The 18,645-nt window shown below is 38.3% G+C and overlaps 1 protein-coding gene across 1 annotated transcript in view; it reads left to right on the forward strand.

Moving 5' to 3' along the window:
* Positions 1 to 10,970: 10,970 nt before the first annotated feature.
* The window catches only part of LOC150086856 (uncharacterized), a 33,134-nt gene continuing 25,459 nt past the window's right edge, over positions 10,971 to 18,645 (forward strand). The window contains exon 1 of the mRNA XM_090372300.1: positions 10,971 to 11,055. Coding sequence (XP_090228426.1) covers positions 10,971 to 11,055 — 85 coding nt within the window. The remainder of the gene's footprint in view (positions 11,056 to 18,645) is intronic.

Raw genomic sequence — 18,645 nt, forward strand, 5'->3', positions numbered from 1 at the left:
TGGGCTCGCTTGACTTGAGTGTCACCCGAATATCAGTTCCATCAGTGTTTAGACTCCCAGGTAGCAAGTACAGCTTGTCTGGCATATCTGAGAGAATGTCTGCAACAACCTCAAGGACCAAATATATCAGATAATGTATATTCATATAATTTTCTTCCTCTTCATTGCTGCTAAGCACAATCTCTTCTGCAGCATCTGGATTTCGTGTACCTTCTGCTCTCTTTAAAAAAGTCACAAACTGCACTCTGCGAAATCAGAATATTTTATGTTCTCAAACAAGCACAGAACCTAACCCAGGGATCTCCGAACAAAATACGGTGGACCCCCGCTTTAAAGATATAAAGCACAAAGTTAACTTTACTACCTTACAAAAAATTAAATAAGTGAAAATCGGAAGAACATTTTCCACTTAGCAAAATAAAAATAAATCTACGGTTGTGTACATCGCTTAATTATCACATACTGTAATATGTACATACTAACTAAATGATATTTCTGTTCACTGATTTTTTTTTTTTTTTTTTGGTTGTAAAATTTAAAATAGTAAAAATTATAAGCAATTAATAACAAAGAATATAGTACTCACAAGATACGGAGTTATGAGTTTCTGAAAATTTATTTATGTTTTTTATGATTGAATATTTCATGGAAGAGGGGAAACACATTTCACCACAATAACGTGAAAACCCACAGAATTCCAGCTATCGCTACAATCGCAAATGCAAGAAGGTCGCGTTTACGACCGTTTATAATAGATTGTGCTAACAGAAAAGCCCAATAAACCGGGAACTGCAAATTGTTTTTTTTTTTTTTTTTTTTGTTTTATGGTAGTGACCTCCAGAAATGTGCTTTGGAAAAATATCACAAAGGCGATAACGACTAACGAGTCAACAGCAGGGATTCACAAAAAGGAATGGAAACGTTGAAAATGACATCTAACATAATAGCAGGGTGTTCTCAGCACAAAAGCTCAAAAATACCATTATGCGAGATTTCTTGCAATTTATCAATGTTAGAGTGAAACCGTGTTGTAGAAGTACCGTGTTATACAGGAGTTGCCTGTATTTGAGAAACTACACTAATGACCATCCAACGACTAAGGACCCTTCATCCTGAGTGTCTGGCACTGAGTAGTTGGCCTATTTATTTCTGTCCTATTTTGCTTACATGTATTTTATTTTATTTTTTATAAAGGGGCTTCAAAAGCTGGAAGTTGTTGGGTCTCTGTACCTCTGAAAGTGCCTGCTTCTAAATGTGAACGAATTCGGCAAACTACAAAAGATATTTTGATAGATGAAGGTTAAAAAAAAAAAAAAAAAAAAAAGAAAAGAAAAAAATATATACAGTATATACAGTCTCGGCATGTTTTGACACAATATTTTTACTTTCAATACAAGCATTTGGTATTAGCTCCCTTTTATACTAACACTTACAAATGCCAGAGCCCTTACTTGGGCTTCACATCACGACCCCAGCAAGCTTAGTGTTATTTAATAACCTTTTCTATTCTTTTTATTTTTCCGCTGTCTAATTCTAAAGTTCTTCCTGTTCGTTAAACTATTAGGGTAATACAAGGGTGACACGAATGTTCCTACAATCCTACTTCTATTGCTATTTTTCGTCTTTATTTATTTAAAATACTCCTTTTTCCCTTCCCCATTTTCAATTTAATACCTCACCCTTATACCATTTGTTTGTTCTAAATCTATTTTTTAAAATAGATTTAGAACAAACATTGATTTCCTATCTATACAAAATTAAATCCTACACTAAATTCTACATATTTATATTAAACATATTGATATTAATCATTTTTATCCCAACTCGATACTTATTTTTACCTATTAATTGTCCATTTCGCAAGCTGGGTCTGTATAAATTACACTGAGTTGGGACTACCTTGTCCATACTGTATTAGAAAGTGCTAATTTAATTTTTGTTCCTTTTTGGTATTTCACTTGTCTTCTACTACTATGGACAAATATAGAAACGCAGTTCCTGATACATGGTCAGGTATGATCTCCTGATGAAATACCTGATCATGTATCAATATTTATTTCAGCTGCCATCAGATCAAGCATTTTTGCATTACCTATATAGACCATTTACTAAAAATGTTTCCCCACATATCTAATGACAGCTACACCATTTTATTTTCATTTTATTAGTATTTTGACGTATTAATTTTACTTTACAGTTCCCCCACTTTATACTGGCTTGGAAATTCGGCCCATAATTTTCTTAATTCATTGTAACCTCTAGGATATTAACATTCTTTCACCTTTCATAAATCCAGTACACTTCTTTTTCTACTTTCCTCACTGGCACTTTGTGTAACTTTCCCATCCATTTATGCATATTTAATTCAATATATTAATATAACTTATATATTTATTTATATATACAGGTAGTTCTTGACTTTACGAGTTAATTCGTTCCTAGCGTGCTCTCGTAAAGGGGGAATTATTTCCCATAGACATAAGGTTAAAAATAGGGGTTGCGTTCTCAAAAATGAAATTAATTAGCTAATTCGTTTATGTTTAAACAATGATTGATTTATCAAAAGAAATGAAAACGTAAATGCCTGTAAAATCAAGCATACAAAGGGTACTAGGAAAGTTTTGCAATATGACGCAACAATGAATCACAGGAAGCTGCTTGTTGCTGCATGTTGAGACATGTTCATACGTGCATAGTAGCCGCCGCGCCAAGTCGATGGGCTCAGTTATTCATTAGTAGTGAGAGTGTAAAGTGCTTGCGATGGCATCGTGGTCACGAAATGAGATAAGGACAGTTTTGCGGTATAATTTCGTGCGTGGTTTAACCATAGACCAGTGCTTAGAAGAAATGACTCTTGCACTAGATGATGATTGTCCACATCGTACAACGATATTCAGGTGGTATAGAGAATTCCAAAGGGGAAATTTCACTCTGGAGGATTCTGAGAGGCCGGGAAGGCCACGAACGTCAGTTACGGAGGAAAACGTTACTGCTGTGAGGAAAATGCTTGACGAAAACAGGCGAGTGACCTACCAACAGATAGAGGATACTTTGGGCCTAAATGCACCAGCAATTCGTTCGATTCTGCAAGATCATTTGCACGTGAAGAAACTTTGTTCTCTCTGGGTGCCGCATCAACTGACTGAAGAGCAGATGACACGACGTGTGACTTGGTGCCGGGAGATGTTAAAAAAGTTTGATAAGGGACAATCTCGGTATGTGAACAACATCGTGACAGGTGACGAGACTTGGCTGTACTATTACGATCTGCCGACCAAGGCTCAAAACAAAGTTTGGGTCTTTGATGATGACAACACACCCGTAATTGTCAAAAAATCCCGATCTGTAAAGAAGAAAATGATAGCTGTATTTTTCAAATCGGGTGGAATTGTGGAACGTGTCGTTTTGGACAAGCAGAAGACAGTCACAGCTAAGTGGTATACTGAACAATGCCTGCCTAAAGTCATTGGATCTATGAAGAACCTGCGGCCAAAGTCAAGAATGGACACCTGGTACCGCCATCACGATAACGCTAAAGCTCACCGCACCAAAGCCTGCACCGAATATTTGACCACGACAGGACTGAAACTTCTCGAGCACCCTCCCTACAGTCCAGACCTTGCTCCCTGCGACTTTGCACTGTTCCCGCATGTGAAAATGAAGCTAAAAGGGAGGCGGTTTTCCAGTGATGAGGACCTTCTACGGGCTTGGGACGAGTGTGCTTTACTCCCTAGTGAAACTTGGCAGAACTGGTTTAAAGATTGGTTTCGGAGGATGGAGTAGAGGAAATTACTTTGAAAAAATTAAATAAACAAAGCTGTATTGCAAAACTTTCCTAGTACCCTTTGTATTATAATAATAGAGAAATTATTTACGACTTACAAATGTTAAAGAATGTTTATTCTTCATCATTATCGACTAAATGCACACTCGTTGATCACTCGATCACTCTTTATTGGCTCGGTACTTGGTTTGTTGCACAAGGAGTCATCTTCAGAAATGTTTCAAGAGGCGTTTGTTTCCAAGATAATCTTCTCTTTTAATTATAAATTTCACGATTGCATGCATAAGCATTTTTTAATGACACACACAAATTGCAGCTAACATGATTCCCGTGGAGTAACAAGTTTACGAAGCTTAAAAAAAAAAAACCCAATGAAGAGAAGATTCTGAAAATGTATTTTGTTTTTTATACGATTGAAGATTTCAGTAAAGGAGAAAAACTCGTAAACCCGTAACTCGTAAAGGTAGAACCGCCTGTATACGTTAAAACAATGTCCTTTGATTCATCTTACGCCTGATATCCACACTAACGTAACCAATTATAATTGCATTTTAATATACTAAAAGATACATAATTTTAATATACTAAAAGATACATAATTTATATATACTAAAAGTATATAATTTAAGAAAGAGGCAGGCATAAAGAGGTTTATCAGTTAAGTAGCATCAGAGAGCTAGTTTATCGGGTGAGTGATGCCAAGAGCTGTTATAGTGTACCGGTTAGTAGGATCAGAGAGCTAGTATGCATAAGTGGTGCAGAGGGGCTTTGTCTGGCATTTATGAAAAGAGTGAAATAAAGTGAGTTATAGGAAAGCAGAACACCTCCATTCCCTTCGAAATTTAATAGTTCTAGGGTGAAAAAACTAGAAGTACATTATAGAAATATATTTACCAGATAACTTGTGTATGGTATTTATTCAGTAATCTTAGCAACTGGCCTATCCTTCTATCTCTTCCACACATTATTGAGGATATATACATACACACAGTGATGCACTGCCAAAATCTAAACAACCAGTTCCTTATAAAAAGTTCAGATTTAAGGGATATAACACAGTATGTATTTTTTGTACCTTCTTCTCCATAACAAGTGGCAATGCATTGAGCCAATTGGAATCATAAAAAAACATTTTACATGTTTATTACAATAGAAAAAAGCATTGCTTAATTAAACAAATTTATATGTAATTCGAAATGAAGAAGATATAAAGAAGAGCTGTTTGTATAAGAAAATCATAATAATGTTTAAGAAAAAATGCCTATCATTCTTGTATTATGAAATATTACAAGTGGCCTATTTAGGTTATTAAAAATAAAGTGTAATATAATCATGTTGAAGTATACAATGTAATAAACAATATTTTAATGAGTATTGGTGACTGCTGTTAGTAACAAAATAAAGTAGATATTTGTTCCTCGTCAGGATGAACTTGAATGCGTATTTGCAGCCTGCAACAAATAAGATGCACACTCGCATAGTAAAGTAACCCTTGAGCTGTAATAGTAACTGCTCTTTAATTACTAGAAATTTGTGTTCCTTCGCATTTGAAGTTTATTTTAGCATTAGCATTAGTTCAGGCATATGATGCAAGAAAGCAAGCTTATACAGCATCAGCCAAAAAAAAAACCCTTCCCATTTCATCTATCCAGTCACTTCAAATATTTGTCTAGCCCAACTTTGAACTTATTTAAGCTATCAACTGAAATTACCCCCCTCTGCATGTAAACCTAGGTTTAAAAATGCAGTTCTTCCAAAACCTGAATAAAGGACATTGTTTCAAGTATATTTGCACTAAATTCATTTCACATACATACGAAAAAATAAAAGCAGAAAACAATTAACTACTCACTGGCTAAATTGTTGTACACATTGGCAATAATGATATTAAGAGTAGGAGACCGGCAGAATTACTTAAAAAGTACAGGTCAATGTCGAAAAAAAGCGTGAGTTAGGATTGAATTTGAAAGTGTCTGCAATTCTGCCCAGACACGATAGGAGGGAGTATATGATGAGAGCCTTGTCGATCAATTCGGCTCAAGGGGTAGAATTTTTCTCAGCCTGGTCTGTGCTTCTTAATAGGAGAGACTGCTTCTACAGGGATGGGATATACTTAAATAGAAAGGGTGCAAGAATATTTGTTGATGCTATCAAGGTAGAGTTAGGTGGGTCGGAAAACTGCTAGCTTGGGGAGATACACGGACTAACAGATTAACAGTAGCTGCTGGCAAAGGTGAAAGTGATTCTTGCACTGCTTCTATTGAAATGCAATTGAGCAGCAGCCTGGAAAGCAAGGCAATGGGGATTTCCAGGGCTGCTGGTAGTCATAGTGGAACAAATATATATATATGGGCTGTGTTAGGGTAACTAAGAGTAGAAACAGGTGCATGTATACTTGTGTGTAGAACAATGCTAGGAGTATAGTTAATAAATTTGATGAGCTTGAAATGCTAGTCAAGACATCAAGGGCAGATATTGTTGGGATATCAGAGACGTGGTGCCATATGGATATAAGAAGTAAAGAATTGAAATTTAGGAAGTATAGAATATGGGAAGTTAAGAAACACATAAAATCTAAGGAAGTGCATCCAATTGACATTGGTGGACAATGTAATGTTGAGTCAGTATGGTGTGACCTAAGCACTGGAAAAGGGAAAATGAGAGGTGTGTGTTATAGGGCTATGAATCTGATGAGTATAATGAGCAATTGTGCAGAGAAATAGTGGGCCCGTAAATCAGGATGTCTTATAATGGGGGATTTTAATTTACCAGAGATTGACTGGAATTTGTGGGTTGGTCACTCACACACTAGCAAGGCTTTTGTGTTGATTTTATTGGATGATTGTTTTCTTCAACAACATGTTCAGGAGGCAACTAGAAGGAGTAATACTCTTGATCTGATTATCAGTAGTGATTCTTCATGCATTAAGAATCTGCAGATAAAGGAACCACTAGGTGGCTGTGATCACAGTGTGCTGAAGTGGGATTTACTCAAAGAGGTAACTACCATCAGGGGTAAAAGGAAGGGTTTTTGCTTTTGTAAAGGTGACTACGGCGATCTGACACAGTATTTAAATTCTATATGGCGGGACCATCTGATGATTTTACCAACAGCAAATTCAAAATGGGAAGCATTCAAAGAAATAATCTCGAAAGCTACTAGACATTTCATACCAAATAAGAAATATTGTTCAAGATTTAGCCTAAATGGATGTGAGATGAACTAATGAGACATGTGGCAGAGAAGAAAAATGCATTGGACATAAATTAACAGGTGACACAGAAGCCTATGATAGATATAAGCTGGTCTGTAACCAAGTCACAGTGGAGGGTAGGTAGACAAAGGCAATTTACAAGAAATCTTTTGCAAAGGATGAAAAGAAAACAGCAGAGAGTTCTTTACTTATGAGCAGTTATTCAAGGAAAGGAATGCCAGAAGTTTTTCAAACTCTAATAGGGAGCTAAGTGATTTTGTAATAACTGAGAGCAAATTGGAGCAGAAATTGTTGAAGTTAAACATAAGCACCTGGGGTCAATCAGATCTATCCAGTTAAAGGAGGCAACAAAGGAAGTAAGCAAACCCTTAGCCATAATTATGAAAGCTTCCTTGAACTCAGGGGAGGTCCCCGTGGACTGTAGATATGCAAATGTATCCCCAATTCACAAAGGGGGACACGAGTAATTACAGACCTGTTAGTCTAACTCCTGTTCCAGGGAAAATAATGGAGTCAAAGAGGATTTGATTGGATACTATGATGTGGTCACAAAGGAATTGGAGGCAAATAATAATTTTCATATCATATACAATACTTGCATTTTAGAAAAGAGTACTGTTACATGGAAGAGTACTTTACAAATTGGAGCAGTATGTCATGGATAAAAGGATGGTTGAGTGGGAGAAAAGAGAGAGTGGTTATTGATGGACTTTCATGGACTTCATGAAAGGACCACTAATAACTTCAGTCCTTCATGGACTGAAGTTATTAGTGGAGTTCCCCAGGGTTCGGCAATGGGCCTGATATACCTTGATCAATATCATTGATAAATATACAAAACAACAGTGGGCCCAAAACTGAACCTTGGGGCTCCACTAATAACATTAATACTGAAAGAGCAGCATCCATTGATTACCACTGTAGTGTCCCACTCAACCACCATTTTATCCATTCTAGCAACTTGCTCTTAACACCATACTGCTCCAATTTGTACAGCAGTATCAACAGCTTTCCTAAAATCCAAGTATATATCAAAATTATTTTTTTTGCATCCAGTTTCTTTGTAACCACATCATAGTATCCAATCAAATATTTCAGACAAGACTTTCCCTTAACAAACCCATGCTGTGTCTGAATTATTACTGCAATCTTGTCTAGATGATCCTGCAATGCTTCTATATCCAATGACTCAATTATTTTCCCTGGAACAGAAGTTAAACTAACAGGTCTGTAATTACTCGTGTCACTATTTGATCCCCCCCTTTTGAATTGGGGATACATTTGCACAATCTTTAGCCATAATTATGACAGCACCAAAGATGCTATCATAATTATGGCTAAGGATTTGCTTACTTCCTTTGCCACCTCCTCTAATATAACTGGATAGATCTCATCCGACCCAGGTGCCTTACATCTGTTTAACTTCAATAATTTCTCCTCTAATTTGCTCTGTTATTACAAAATTATTAAGCTTCCTGTGCAAGTTTGATAAACTTCTGGCATCCTCTCCCTGAATAACTCATGTGTGAATATAGATGCAAAATACTCATTCAGTTTGTCAGCTGCTACCTGAGCAAAATCATCAACAATTGAACCATCGATATCAAGTGGATCAATCTGATTCATTCTTTTCCTTCTAGATTTTACATAAGTAAAGAAGTCATTACTGTTTTTCTTTGCATCCTTTGCCAAAGATTTCTCGTAATCTGCCTTCGCTTGCCAAATCTCCTTTGTGGCTTGATTACAAATTAGTTTATATCTGTCATAGGCTTCGGTGTTTCCTGATAATTTATATGCATTCCATGCATTTATCTTCTCTGCCACAAGTCTCATTAGTTCATCTGAAATCCATTTAGGCCTAAACCCTCCTAAAAGGGTCACTTGCCCCCATTAGGTGGTCTAATCATCAGATTAAATGGCATCCCTATTAAATTAGTTACTGAGCTGAAATAACTTTTATTTTTGACAAGCTCTCCTTTTACCTTCATTTTGAATAACTTTTCAAAAAAAGTCAGAAATTATTCTGCCATGATTGCCCTCATAAGCTGCTTCCAACTGGTGAGCCCTAAAAAGAAAAATTCAACCCAGATAGACAAAGCAATGTTCCAGCTCATTATCTCCTGTGGAGCTGATGGCTGGTTCTCCAGTAAAAAAAAAAAGAAGAAAACTAGAATCCATACAGAGAATTATCCTCTTAACCGTAGAGAGCCTGCTGCATGGTTAGCACTTCAGCTTTAAAGGTACTGGCAAGCACTCTCCCATTTGATCTTGAATTTATACATTGTGGGCTAACAATTTCCTGAGAAGAGCAATTGCCACTGAATTCATGGGAATTACTCGGAATCTTATCAACAATATCAAGCAAGCAAGAAAGAAAGAGAATCACCACACTGCTACTTGAGCAGTGGCAAACAAATGGGAACAATCTACGAAAGGGGGGTAAGTGGAAAATTTCTACCTAAGTCTTCTTAGTCTCTCCTGCACTCTTGCAATGGTAAGACCCTGGTTTTTTCTTCTTTTTCCTGACAGGGCATAGCTCATTTAGGGCTAAATTAATTTTGCACTGGACTGATTGAAGGTCCAACTGTTCCTGTGGTGCTGTTGAGGACAAGGCACACCTGCTTTACTGGTGGGTGCAGGCAGAGGACTAATTTAACTGTCTTTAGCTCTCTGCCCCATGAAAATGAACACCTACTGATAACAGAATAAAAGTTATTATAAAGCTTTTGCAGAGTTTGCCCAAAAGGTTTTTGAACTAAGACCACACATTAAGACAGGCAGTGTGTTAGTTGTCTAACAGCACCAGGGGTTTTCTCCATCTCTGTGTTGTGTACTCTGTTTGTTAGCACAGAACTCTGTGTAGGCCAGAGTTTAAAGTGTGTGGGGAGTGGAAGGATGTATAGTGCTGTGTACTGTTGATCTTCTGACCATTTAGCCATTGGGCCCCGGTTGGGACCCACCATTACAGCACTTTGCCACTGGGACTCAGGTCAGGTAACCAGTAAATTTTATTTTGTACTCTAGCAGGCCCTGTGACCTAGTTTCCGAAGATTTCAGTGGCAAGGGCCTATGTGAAAAAAAAAAAAAAAAAAAAGCAGTAAATGCTAGAATATAAAAGGTAGAGAGAGGTTTATGTAAGTGTGATTTAAATTTGGATGTTATTAATTTGATAAATTATGTGGGGCGTACACTTATTTTTTTTGCATCCAGTTTCTTTGTAACCACATCATAGTATCCAATCAAATATTTCAGACAAGACTTTCCCTTAACAAACCCATGCTGTGTCTGAATTATTACTGCAATCTTGTCTAGATGAGTTAGACAGAGTAGGGGGAGACTGAAGGTTGGGGGTGAAAGGAGAAAGTATGGGGAAGATAGAGAAGGTGACCCAAGAAAGTCAGTGAGGCAGGCCCATGTCTCACCAGGCAGAAGAAGTGGTTGGCAGGGGGAAGGAGACAGGGACCCATCCCCCCCCACAAATCCCAGTTCCCATCTGGGATTTGTGGTCACTTTTTTGTTTCTTCTAGTTATGGTGACAATTCGGCAGATTCCATTTCATGAGACGCAGTCCCATTCAGGGTTTGCCATCACTTCCTTGTCTCATTACGTTGTAGAGAGGGACTGACCCAAGCCTGGGACGTAGTCCTGTCCACGATCGTTGGTCATATGGCCTCACATCTGGTGAGTATGGAATTAGCACACCCAGAGTCCTGAGCTGGATATCATCATTCTTCTCTTCTCGGTGATTCCCTTCTACTCTTGACACTCTCTCTCTCTTTCTCTCTCTGGGTAATTCAGAAATTTTATTATTTTTTTTTTTTGGCTGGTGCAGCATAAGCCTCAGGCTTCCTTGCACCATGTTGCATAATAATAATATGCATTGTAGCAATCTAGCTGCCTGACAATTTAGAAGTCATGTGACAAGCAAGAGCTGTTGTCGATTGTTATCTCAGTCGGTATGGATTTTCATTATGGCATTGGTTAGTTATGCCAATGAAGATTCTGGGGATGTAGATAGAGGCATCCTCAAAGAAACAATGGAAATGAATCCATCAGGTGAGTGTGGTCCAGGGATTACAGGTAAAAGTACACTGGGTAAGAGAACCCAGTGTAGACCAAGAAGCCAATGGTCTGTCATGATGAGTTGAGGAATTCCCTTAAAAGAGTTGTCCAGGTGTTGATGTTTCCTAAATCCAAATTGATTGATGCCATAATCAAAATTGTTGATTCTCAACCTAGATACTGGTTTTAGGTGTGTCAATCCGTGTTTTCTTTCCTGTGAAGGGATAATCAAGTCCTGTGGTTTCAAAGTTAAAATCAGGTAATGTCACAGCCCGATTAACCTTACCTGCAGATTTAGTTTCAGATATCATCCCAATGAAACTTGGATGCAAGAAGTGAATCTCAGTTCAGCTAAGCTTCGATGAGGTTGGCAGTTGATGCTATTGGTGAGGTGCCCAGAATCTGTTTCAAGTTATTGGTCATGGTGGTTTAATAGGTTCCTCAATGTTCTTCGTCTGTTGAAGATGTGCAAAAGTGGTGAAGTATTTATAGTTGTCATGGGTATGAATTAGTATATGTTCTCGGTACTTTGGCAAATTAGTAATCTTCGTGATCAAAATAGATCTCAAGTCTTCATAGTCAGGATACATTTTATGGTGCCAAGATTTGTCAGTGGCACATTGGCAAGGAGGGGAATACCAGAGGTTTATTGAACTCTAACAGGGAGCTAAGTGATTTTGTAATAACTGAGAGCTAAGTGGAGGAGAAATTGTTGAAGTTAAACATAAAAAAGGCACCTGTGTCAGATGGATCTATCAAGTTATATTGAAGGAGGCAGCAAGGGAAGTAAGCAAATCCTTAGCTATAATTATGGGAGCATTCTTAGAGTCAGGGGAGGTCCCCATGGACTGGAGATGTGCAAATGTATCTCCAATTCACAAAGGGGGTGCAAAGGGTGACACAAATAATTATAGACCTGTTAGTTTAACTTCTGTTCAGGAGAAAATAATGGAGTCACTGGTTAAAGAGCTGTACAGGATCACCTAGACAATACTGCAGTAATAGTTCAGACATAACATGGATTTGTTAAGAGGAAGTCTTGTTTAACCAATTTGATTGGATACTACATGTGGTCACAAAGGGACTGGAAAAAAAATAATTTTGATATCATATACTCGAAGTTCAGAAAAGCTTTTGATACTGTTGCACATGGAAGACTGCTGTACAAATTGGAGCGGTATGGCATTAAGGGAGTTGCTGCAATGGATAAAGGGATGGTTGAGTGGGAAATGGCAGAGAGTGGTAATAAATGGAAACTGCTCTACGTGGACTAATGTTATTAGTGGAATCCCTCATGGTTCGGTGCTGGGCCCATTGTTTTGTGAATTTATCAATGATATCGATGAAGATATATCAAGCGTAATGTCCAAGTGTGTAGATGATACAAAGGTTGACAGGGTTGTTGATAACAATACACACAGTATGCTACTGCAACTGGATATAGAAAAGTTAGGCAGATGGGTTGAGAAGTGGCAACTGAAGTTTAACATTGACAAATGCAAAGTACTGCATATAGGTAGCAGTAACCCAAGAGAAACGTACCAACTGTGTGGTACTACACTCAGGGAGGTGGAGAATGAAAAAGACCTGGGGGTAATTATGCAGTAAGATATGAAGTTCTCTGAGCAGTGCAGATGGGCTGCCAGAGCAGGTCATGGGGTCTTGTCATTGATATATAGGAAATTTGGTAGTAGGGAAAAGGAGTTGACTGTCCTCTTGTATAAGGCAATGGCCAGGCCACACCTTGAGTACTGCATACAGGTCTGGAGGCCTCCTTTTACGAAAGATATAGAGCTGCTGGAATGAGTATAGAGAAGGGTTATGAAGATAGGCTTAAGTTCTGCAAATTGCAACATCTGGAGACGAGACACTTCTGAGGTGATCTGAATGAGGTGTATAAGGCCTTGAATGGTTTGAGAAGGCTCCATGCTGATGGATACTTCTGCTTGCTCAGATTAAGAATCTGAGGGGGCATAATTTCAAATTGAGGAAAGACAGTTGTGGAATAGATGTGCGGATGTTTGCCTGTAGCCAGTGGGTAATTTATTGCTGGAACAGACTTCTATCTGTTCTTTTGGAAGTTGATAGCTTAAATAAATTTAAGGCTGAACTAGACAAAGATTTGGAGTGACCGGATGGGTGAAATGGGATGGTTTTTTTTTTTTTTTTTTTTTTTTTTGGCTGATGCTGTATAAGCGTGCTTTCTTGCATCATATCCCTCATCTAATGCTTAAGGCAATGTGGATCATCTGTGATGCCCTGAGACGTCAATTTTTCTTGTATCGACCCATGGCCTGTAAAGAGGTGCGTTATGTAGAGGCCATGGGAAAACTAGCTTGGAGCTTTTGGGAATGCGAATGTTACTTCAGGGATGAATTTCTTTGTAATTGTTCCTTTAGTGAATGTCATCTGTCTGTCCTGCCAGGCCTACTACAGGTGAGCAAGAAGGTACCTTTTCTCTGTCTTGTGATTGATTGCTGGGATGGTGATGAATCCAGTGGTGGTAGTGCAGATTCCTTTGGACAGATGATACAACATGCCACATCTAATTATTTCAAGGTCTAGAGGGAGGATCTCAGTGAAGACTTGGAGAGGAGGAGGAGGAGGAGTGCTCACTATGCAGCAGGCTCTGGTGATGGTAAGTAGCATTGCTCTTTTGAATGGTGGCTAATTTCTTCTGATTTGTGACAATAGTTGCCCGGTGATACCAGACCTTTGCAGCATATGCGATGGCTGGAATAAATACTGCTTTGTAAAACAAGGTTAGGGTACGTTGGTTTAGACCTCCGTACCTGTAGGTGACCCTTGCCACCAATGCTGTGTAATTTCTTATCTTCTTTTGGATATACTGTAGGTGTGGGAGGAAGGACAGTTTTGAATCCAGAATTACACCAAGGTGCTTAAGCTGGGTGTGGTGCTTGATGGTTGTGGCATTGATCTTAATCTGTGGTGGTCTGGTTGAGCTTAGGTGCCCTTTCAGGTGGATGCTGGAGGTTTTCTCAGCTGAGATTGTCATGTTGTGCTGGTTAGCCCACTCTTGGAGGAGCTGGAGTGCTCGGTTAGCAGGAGTTTCAAGCTGAGCCCTTGAGCTGGCAGGCACGGAAAGAATCAAATTGTCTGCATAAGCTTGGGACTTTACATGACCAAGGTCTTGCTTTAGGAATTCATGGACCACGTTCCAGAAAGTTGATCCTAGGACTGAGCCCTATGGATCTTTCTGATCAAAATCTACACAGACAGATCTGTTACATAGCTAACTTTTAATGCAGGAGTATGAGTAGAGATTTTGAGGAATCTGTGCTTGCCCGAGCCTGCCAAAGATGCTAAGACAGGCATTAAGCCCTCTGTGAAACACCGGTACAGTGTTTAGCTCAGGGATTAATTAACACAAACTAACGAACAACCAACATAGGCCCACAGTCACCAACAGATGAGTGACAAGTGCCAAACTTAAATTGACCTCAGGAACTGGCAACACCAAATTTTAACATCTGATCAGTTTTGGGGCCTGTTTGTGTTCTTGCCCTAAGTGTGCTTGAAGTGATTGAATTCACTCAAGTCACATGGACGAATGCTTGTGACTTGAGTGAATGTGTTCTATGGATATTTATCTCCTCAGTGAAATAGTGGATATAAGGAAGGTGTGCTGGTATAAAAGTTGCTTGTTTATGTTGAGATGTGCTTAATACCTGCCACGGACTATCACTGAGATTTCAAAGTTGGGTGTAAAAATTCATAGCATGAAATTATGCCAACTAGGCATTGACTCAACCACTGGGGCCAAAATGTGGAACCATTACCCTGACATTATTGGCCTTGTGGTCCTCTGTTGAGATGGGGAATAATGGTCAGTCTATTTCTGTTTTTGTTTTATTTTATTTTATTGTAGTTGTTCACATCTCTGCTCGTGATATTTCACATAAATTTGGACCTTGAAAAACAAAAAAAAGTGGTAAATAGTTCATATCTCAAGCGTCATGTAGAGGAAAATGCTCTTTGCTGCCTCGGATGTATGCTTTACCCCTTTTTTATGTAAGATTCAGTTTTCAATTATTTCAAACATTATTCAAATATAAGTATATCACAGTTCCAAAATGTGGGCTGATTTGCTAACACTGCGCCTGTGCTGCCATCCATAGTTCATGTTTTGCCTATATAATCTGGTTAAGATTACTTTTGTCAGTAGTGTGGCTTTGCATTTGAGTGCTTGTATCTGCCCTATTTTTCATTTTCGCTGCATCAGGACCACCACTATTCAAGTCCTCTGCATTGACGGTTCAATCTGGAGATCGGATGGTGGACTGATCTTTCAATTGATTCGCCTTTGCAGCGATTTGTCTAGCTATCGAAATGCAGCGATTCCCTGACCATTATTGGCCTGTGGTCCTCTGTTGAGATGGGGCATAATGGTCAGTCTATTTCTGTTTTTGTTTTATTTTATTTTATTGTAGTTGTTCACATCTCTGCTCGTGATATTTGACATAAATTTGGACCTGGTGCCCATCGGAGTATACTCCCCACCGTGACTTATGGAAGTGAAACTTGGGCACTCACCAAAAGAATGGAAGAGAAGCTGAGAACTACACAGCGAAGAACGGAACGAATCACATTGGGAATCAGACTGTTAGATAAGAAGAGAAACACATGGATTAGGCAACAAACTCAAGTAAAGGACATTCTTATCAAAACTAAAGAACTAAAATGGTCTTGGGCAGGACACATAGCTAGAAGACATGATGACAGATGGACTAAGAAAATAACAGAATGGTATCCAAGAGGAGCTAGAAGAAAACCTGGAAGACAAAGGCGGAGATGGATAGATGAAATTCATGAGTTTGTGGGTAGTAAATGGATGGCCAGTGCTCAAAACAGAAGGAACTGGAAAGTTGCTGGAGAGGCCTTCATCCTGCAGTGGATTGAAAATGGCTGATGATGATGATGCCCGTCAGAGGGGGCGCCATTAAATTTCATTTAACTGGCTATTCAAAATTTAATTGATTATATTTTATTATCTTTGTATTTAGACTTTTTAAATTATCTTCAAGAGTTTCTGCTGCAATAATTTTATTCTCTTCCCTCCCTGTTGATTTGATCGTTACGTATAATTTCACAATTTTTGCTCTTCTGTCTTGCCACGCTGCTGGCATTTTTATTTATTTATTTATTTATATATATATATATATTTTTAATCATTATTCTCACTTAAGTTTATATATATAAACATGGCATATTTACTTACTTATATATATGTAAGTAAATATGCTACTAACTATATATTAAAAAAAAAAAAAAAAAAAAAACTATAAGTATTGCCTAAGAATCAAATTCTAATAAATTTATTTTTTAATTTTCAGTAAATATTCACCTAAAAAATCCAGATGGTATACGTGACACGTGCATATACCCTCCACTAGAGCCCCGCATAAAAGTTAATCACCATTCCCACCTCTTTTGGCTGAAACTCTGGAGCTAGTCATGGTAACTGGTCAGAAATTTTTCCACAGGTGTAACATCACCTGCTGACTAAGATAGAAATGTTCAAATTAATCTCAAACCCTCCTCTCTTCTTCCGGTGGCTATTTCTGGTTACATAATTGCCTATAGTTACTTGTGTGGGTGGCCACCGGTTTGGTTTGCTTGAGAGGGGTAATTCTGGTCAGGGTAAATATGGAAAAGATAAATGTGAATGTAAACAGGATAAATGTGGTACACTTCAAAATTATTACCTTGCTTCCTTCTCCACTTTTGGTTCAATTCAAACCTATGGTCATTCCATAGGAATTCCCCTGCTTGGTTCTGGATGGGAGGAACCTGGGAACTCCCTAAAAATTACAAATAGGAACAGCTTTTTTTCCTGATTTAGATTCCAAATAAGGCCCAGCTTTCCTCTCACCTGCTATCAGTATGCATCTTCAGGTTCCCATGCAAATCTGGCACTCACAGCAGGTGAGGAAAAGAAAAGCAGAGCAAGCATATTGGCATAAATGTCTCAGTATGTTTAGATGGGCTAAGATAACTGCCTCTCTTTGTGCAGATCTTTGTGTGATTGCTAAGTCTGGATAACCTTAGCTTGAAAAAAAAAAAAAGAAAAAAAAAAGTGTATTGTTTTCTTTCCATGGTGCTGTGATGAGAGGAACTGAATGAATGCTTTGAGTGAATGAGTTTGTTCCAGTTAAATGTTATAAATGTGCACTCTGGGAGGTACGTCCACAGAAAATAAAAATCTCATGGCTAAGAAGTATAATTGTAGTATATATGATTTGGTCATGTGTGTACACTGTGTGGTGACCAAGATTAACAATACATATTTTTGTCTGTCGTCTCTATTTTTCTGTGCAATCTGATATATGAGGACCATTTGTTTCATCATGTTGCCATAAAGTGCTGGAGGGTTTGGTCTTTACCTCTTTTGTGCTGACCAGGCACCTCGAAGAGAACCACTCTACATGTTTGTTCCCCAAAGTGACTTAACATGGCTTACCAACGAGAAGGTGTGCATGAGTGGATTTTAGATCCATCAGTGTTTTAGATTGAGTGTCTGATAACACAACAGCCTTTACAGCGTACAATACGTAAAAATTCAACTCAAGAGAACTTATCGTGGAATTTTGGAAAAGCTCCGATTACCCATGACTCTGCAGTAGGCTGTATTGTGTTGAAAAAACAACCAATCAGAAAAATTATTGACATTATTATTATTATTAGCTATATGGTGCAAGGAAGCCTGAGGCTTATGCTGCACCAGCCAAAGAAAAATTCCCAAGTTACCCTAAGAAAGAGAGAGAGAGAGAGAGAGAGAGAGAGAGAGAGAGAGAGAGAGAGAGAGAGAGAGAGAGAGAGAGAGACAAGGGAATCGCCAAGAAAGAGAAGAATGATGATATCCAGCTCAGGACCCTGTTCATACTCACCAGATGTGAGCCCCTGACATGAACATGGAAGAAAGCAAAAATAGGAAATGTTCTTAAAAGATAGTAAAGAATATAATAGACAGATGTGGGGTGATGGACTAAATGCAAAAAATAATTTGAGTGATAAATGTTTAATCATAAATGGTGAAGTCCACCATAGGAATATTCCAAAACTAGAAGTGTTATTAATTTCTTCAGTTCTCATGTAGAGTGAACCATGAAAAGACATGAAAAAAAATACTAAAAATGTGAAATTAGCATTAGCATCAATAGAGGCATATGACGGAAGAAAGAAAGTTTATACAGCATCAACAAAAAAAAAAAAAAATCCTCCCATTTAACCCATCCATTCACTCCAAAAATTTGCCCAGTATTTCCTTGAATTTATTTCAGCTATCAACTTGCACATTGGCCAATGGCAGTTGGTACCAGAAATCAACTACCCGCTGGCTAAGGGCAAATTTCTGCACATCTATTCTACAACTGTCATTCCTCAATTTGAATTTATGCCCCCTAAGGTTCATAATCTGAGCAAGAGGAAGAATCCCATCAGAAATGAGCCTACTCAACCCATTCAAGGCCTTATACACTTCAATCAGATTACCTTGCACGTGCCTAGTCTCCAGATGCTGCAATTTGCAGAACTTAAGCCTTTCTTGGTAACAGCAACCCTTTG

The sequence above is a fragment of the Mastigoproctus giganteus genome, chromosome 4, assembly GCF_048544385.1.
Source record: "Mastigoproctus giganteus isolate SK-2022 chromosome 4, ASM4854438v1, whole genome shotgun sequence".
NCBI lineage: Eukaryota > Metazoa > Arthropoda > Arachnida > Uropygi > Thelyphonidae > Mastigoproctus > Mastigoproctus giganteus.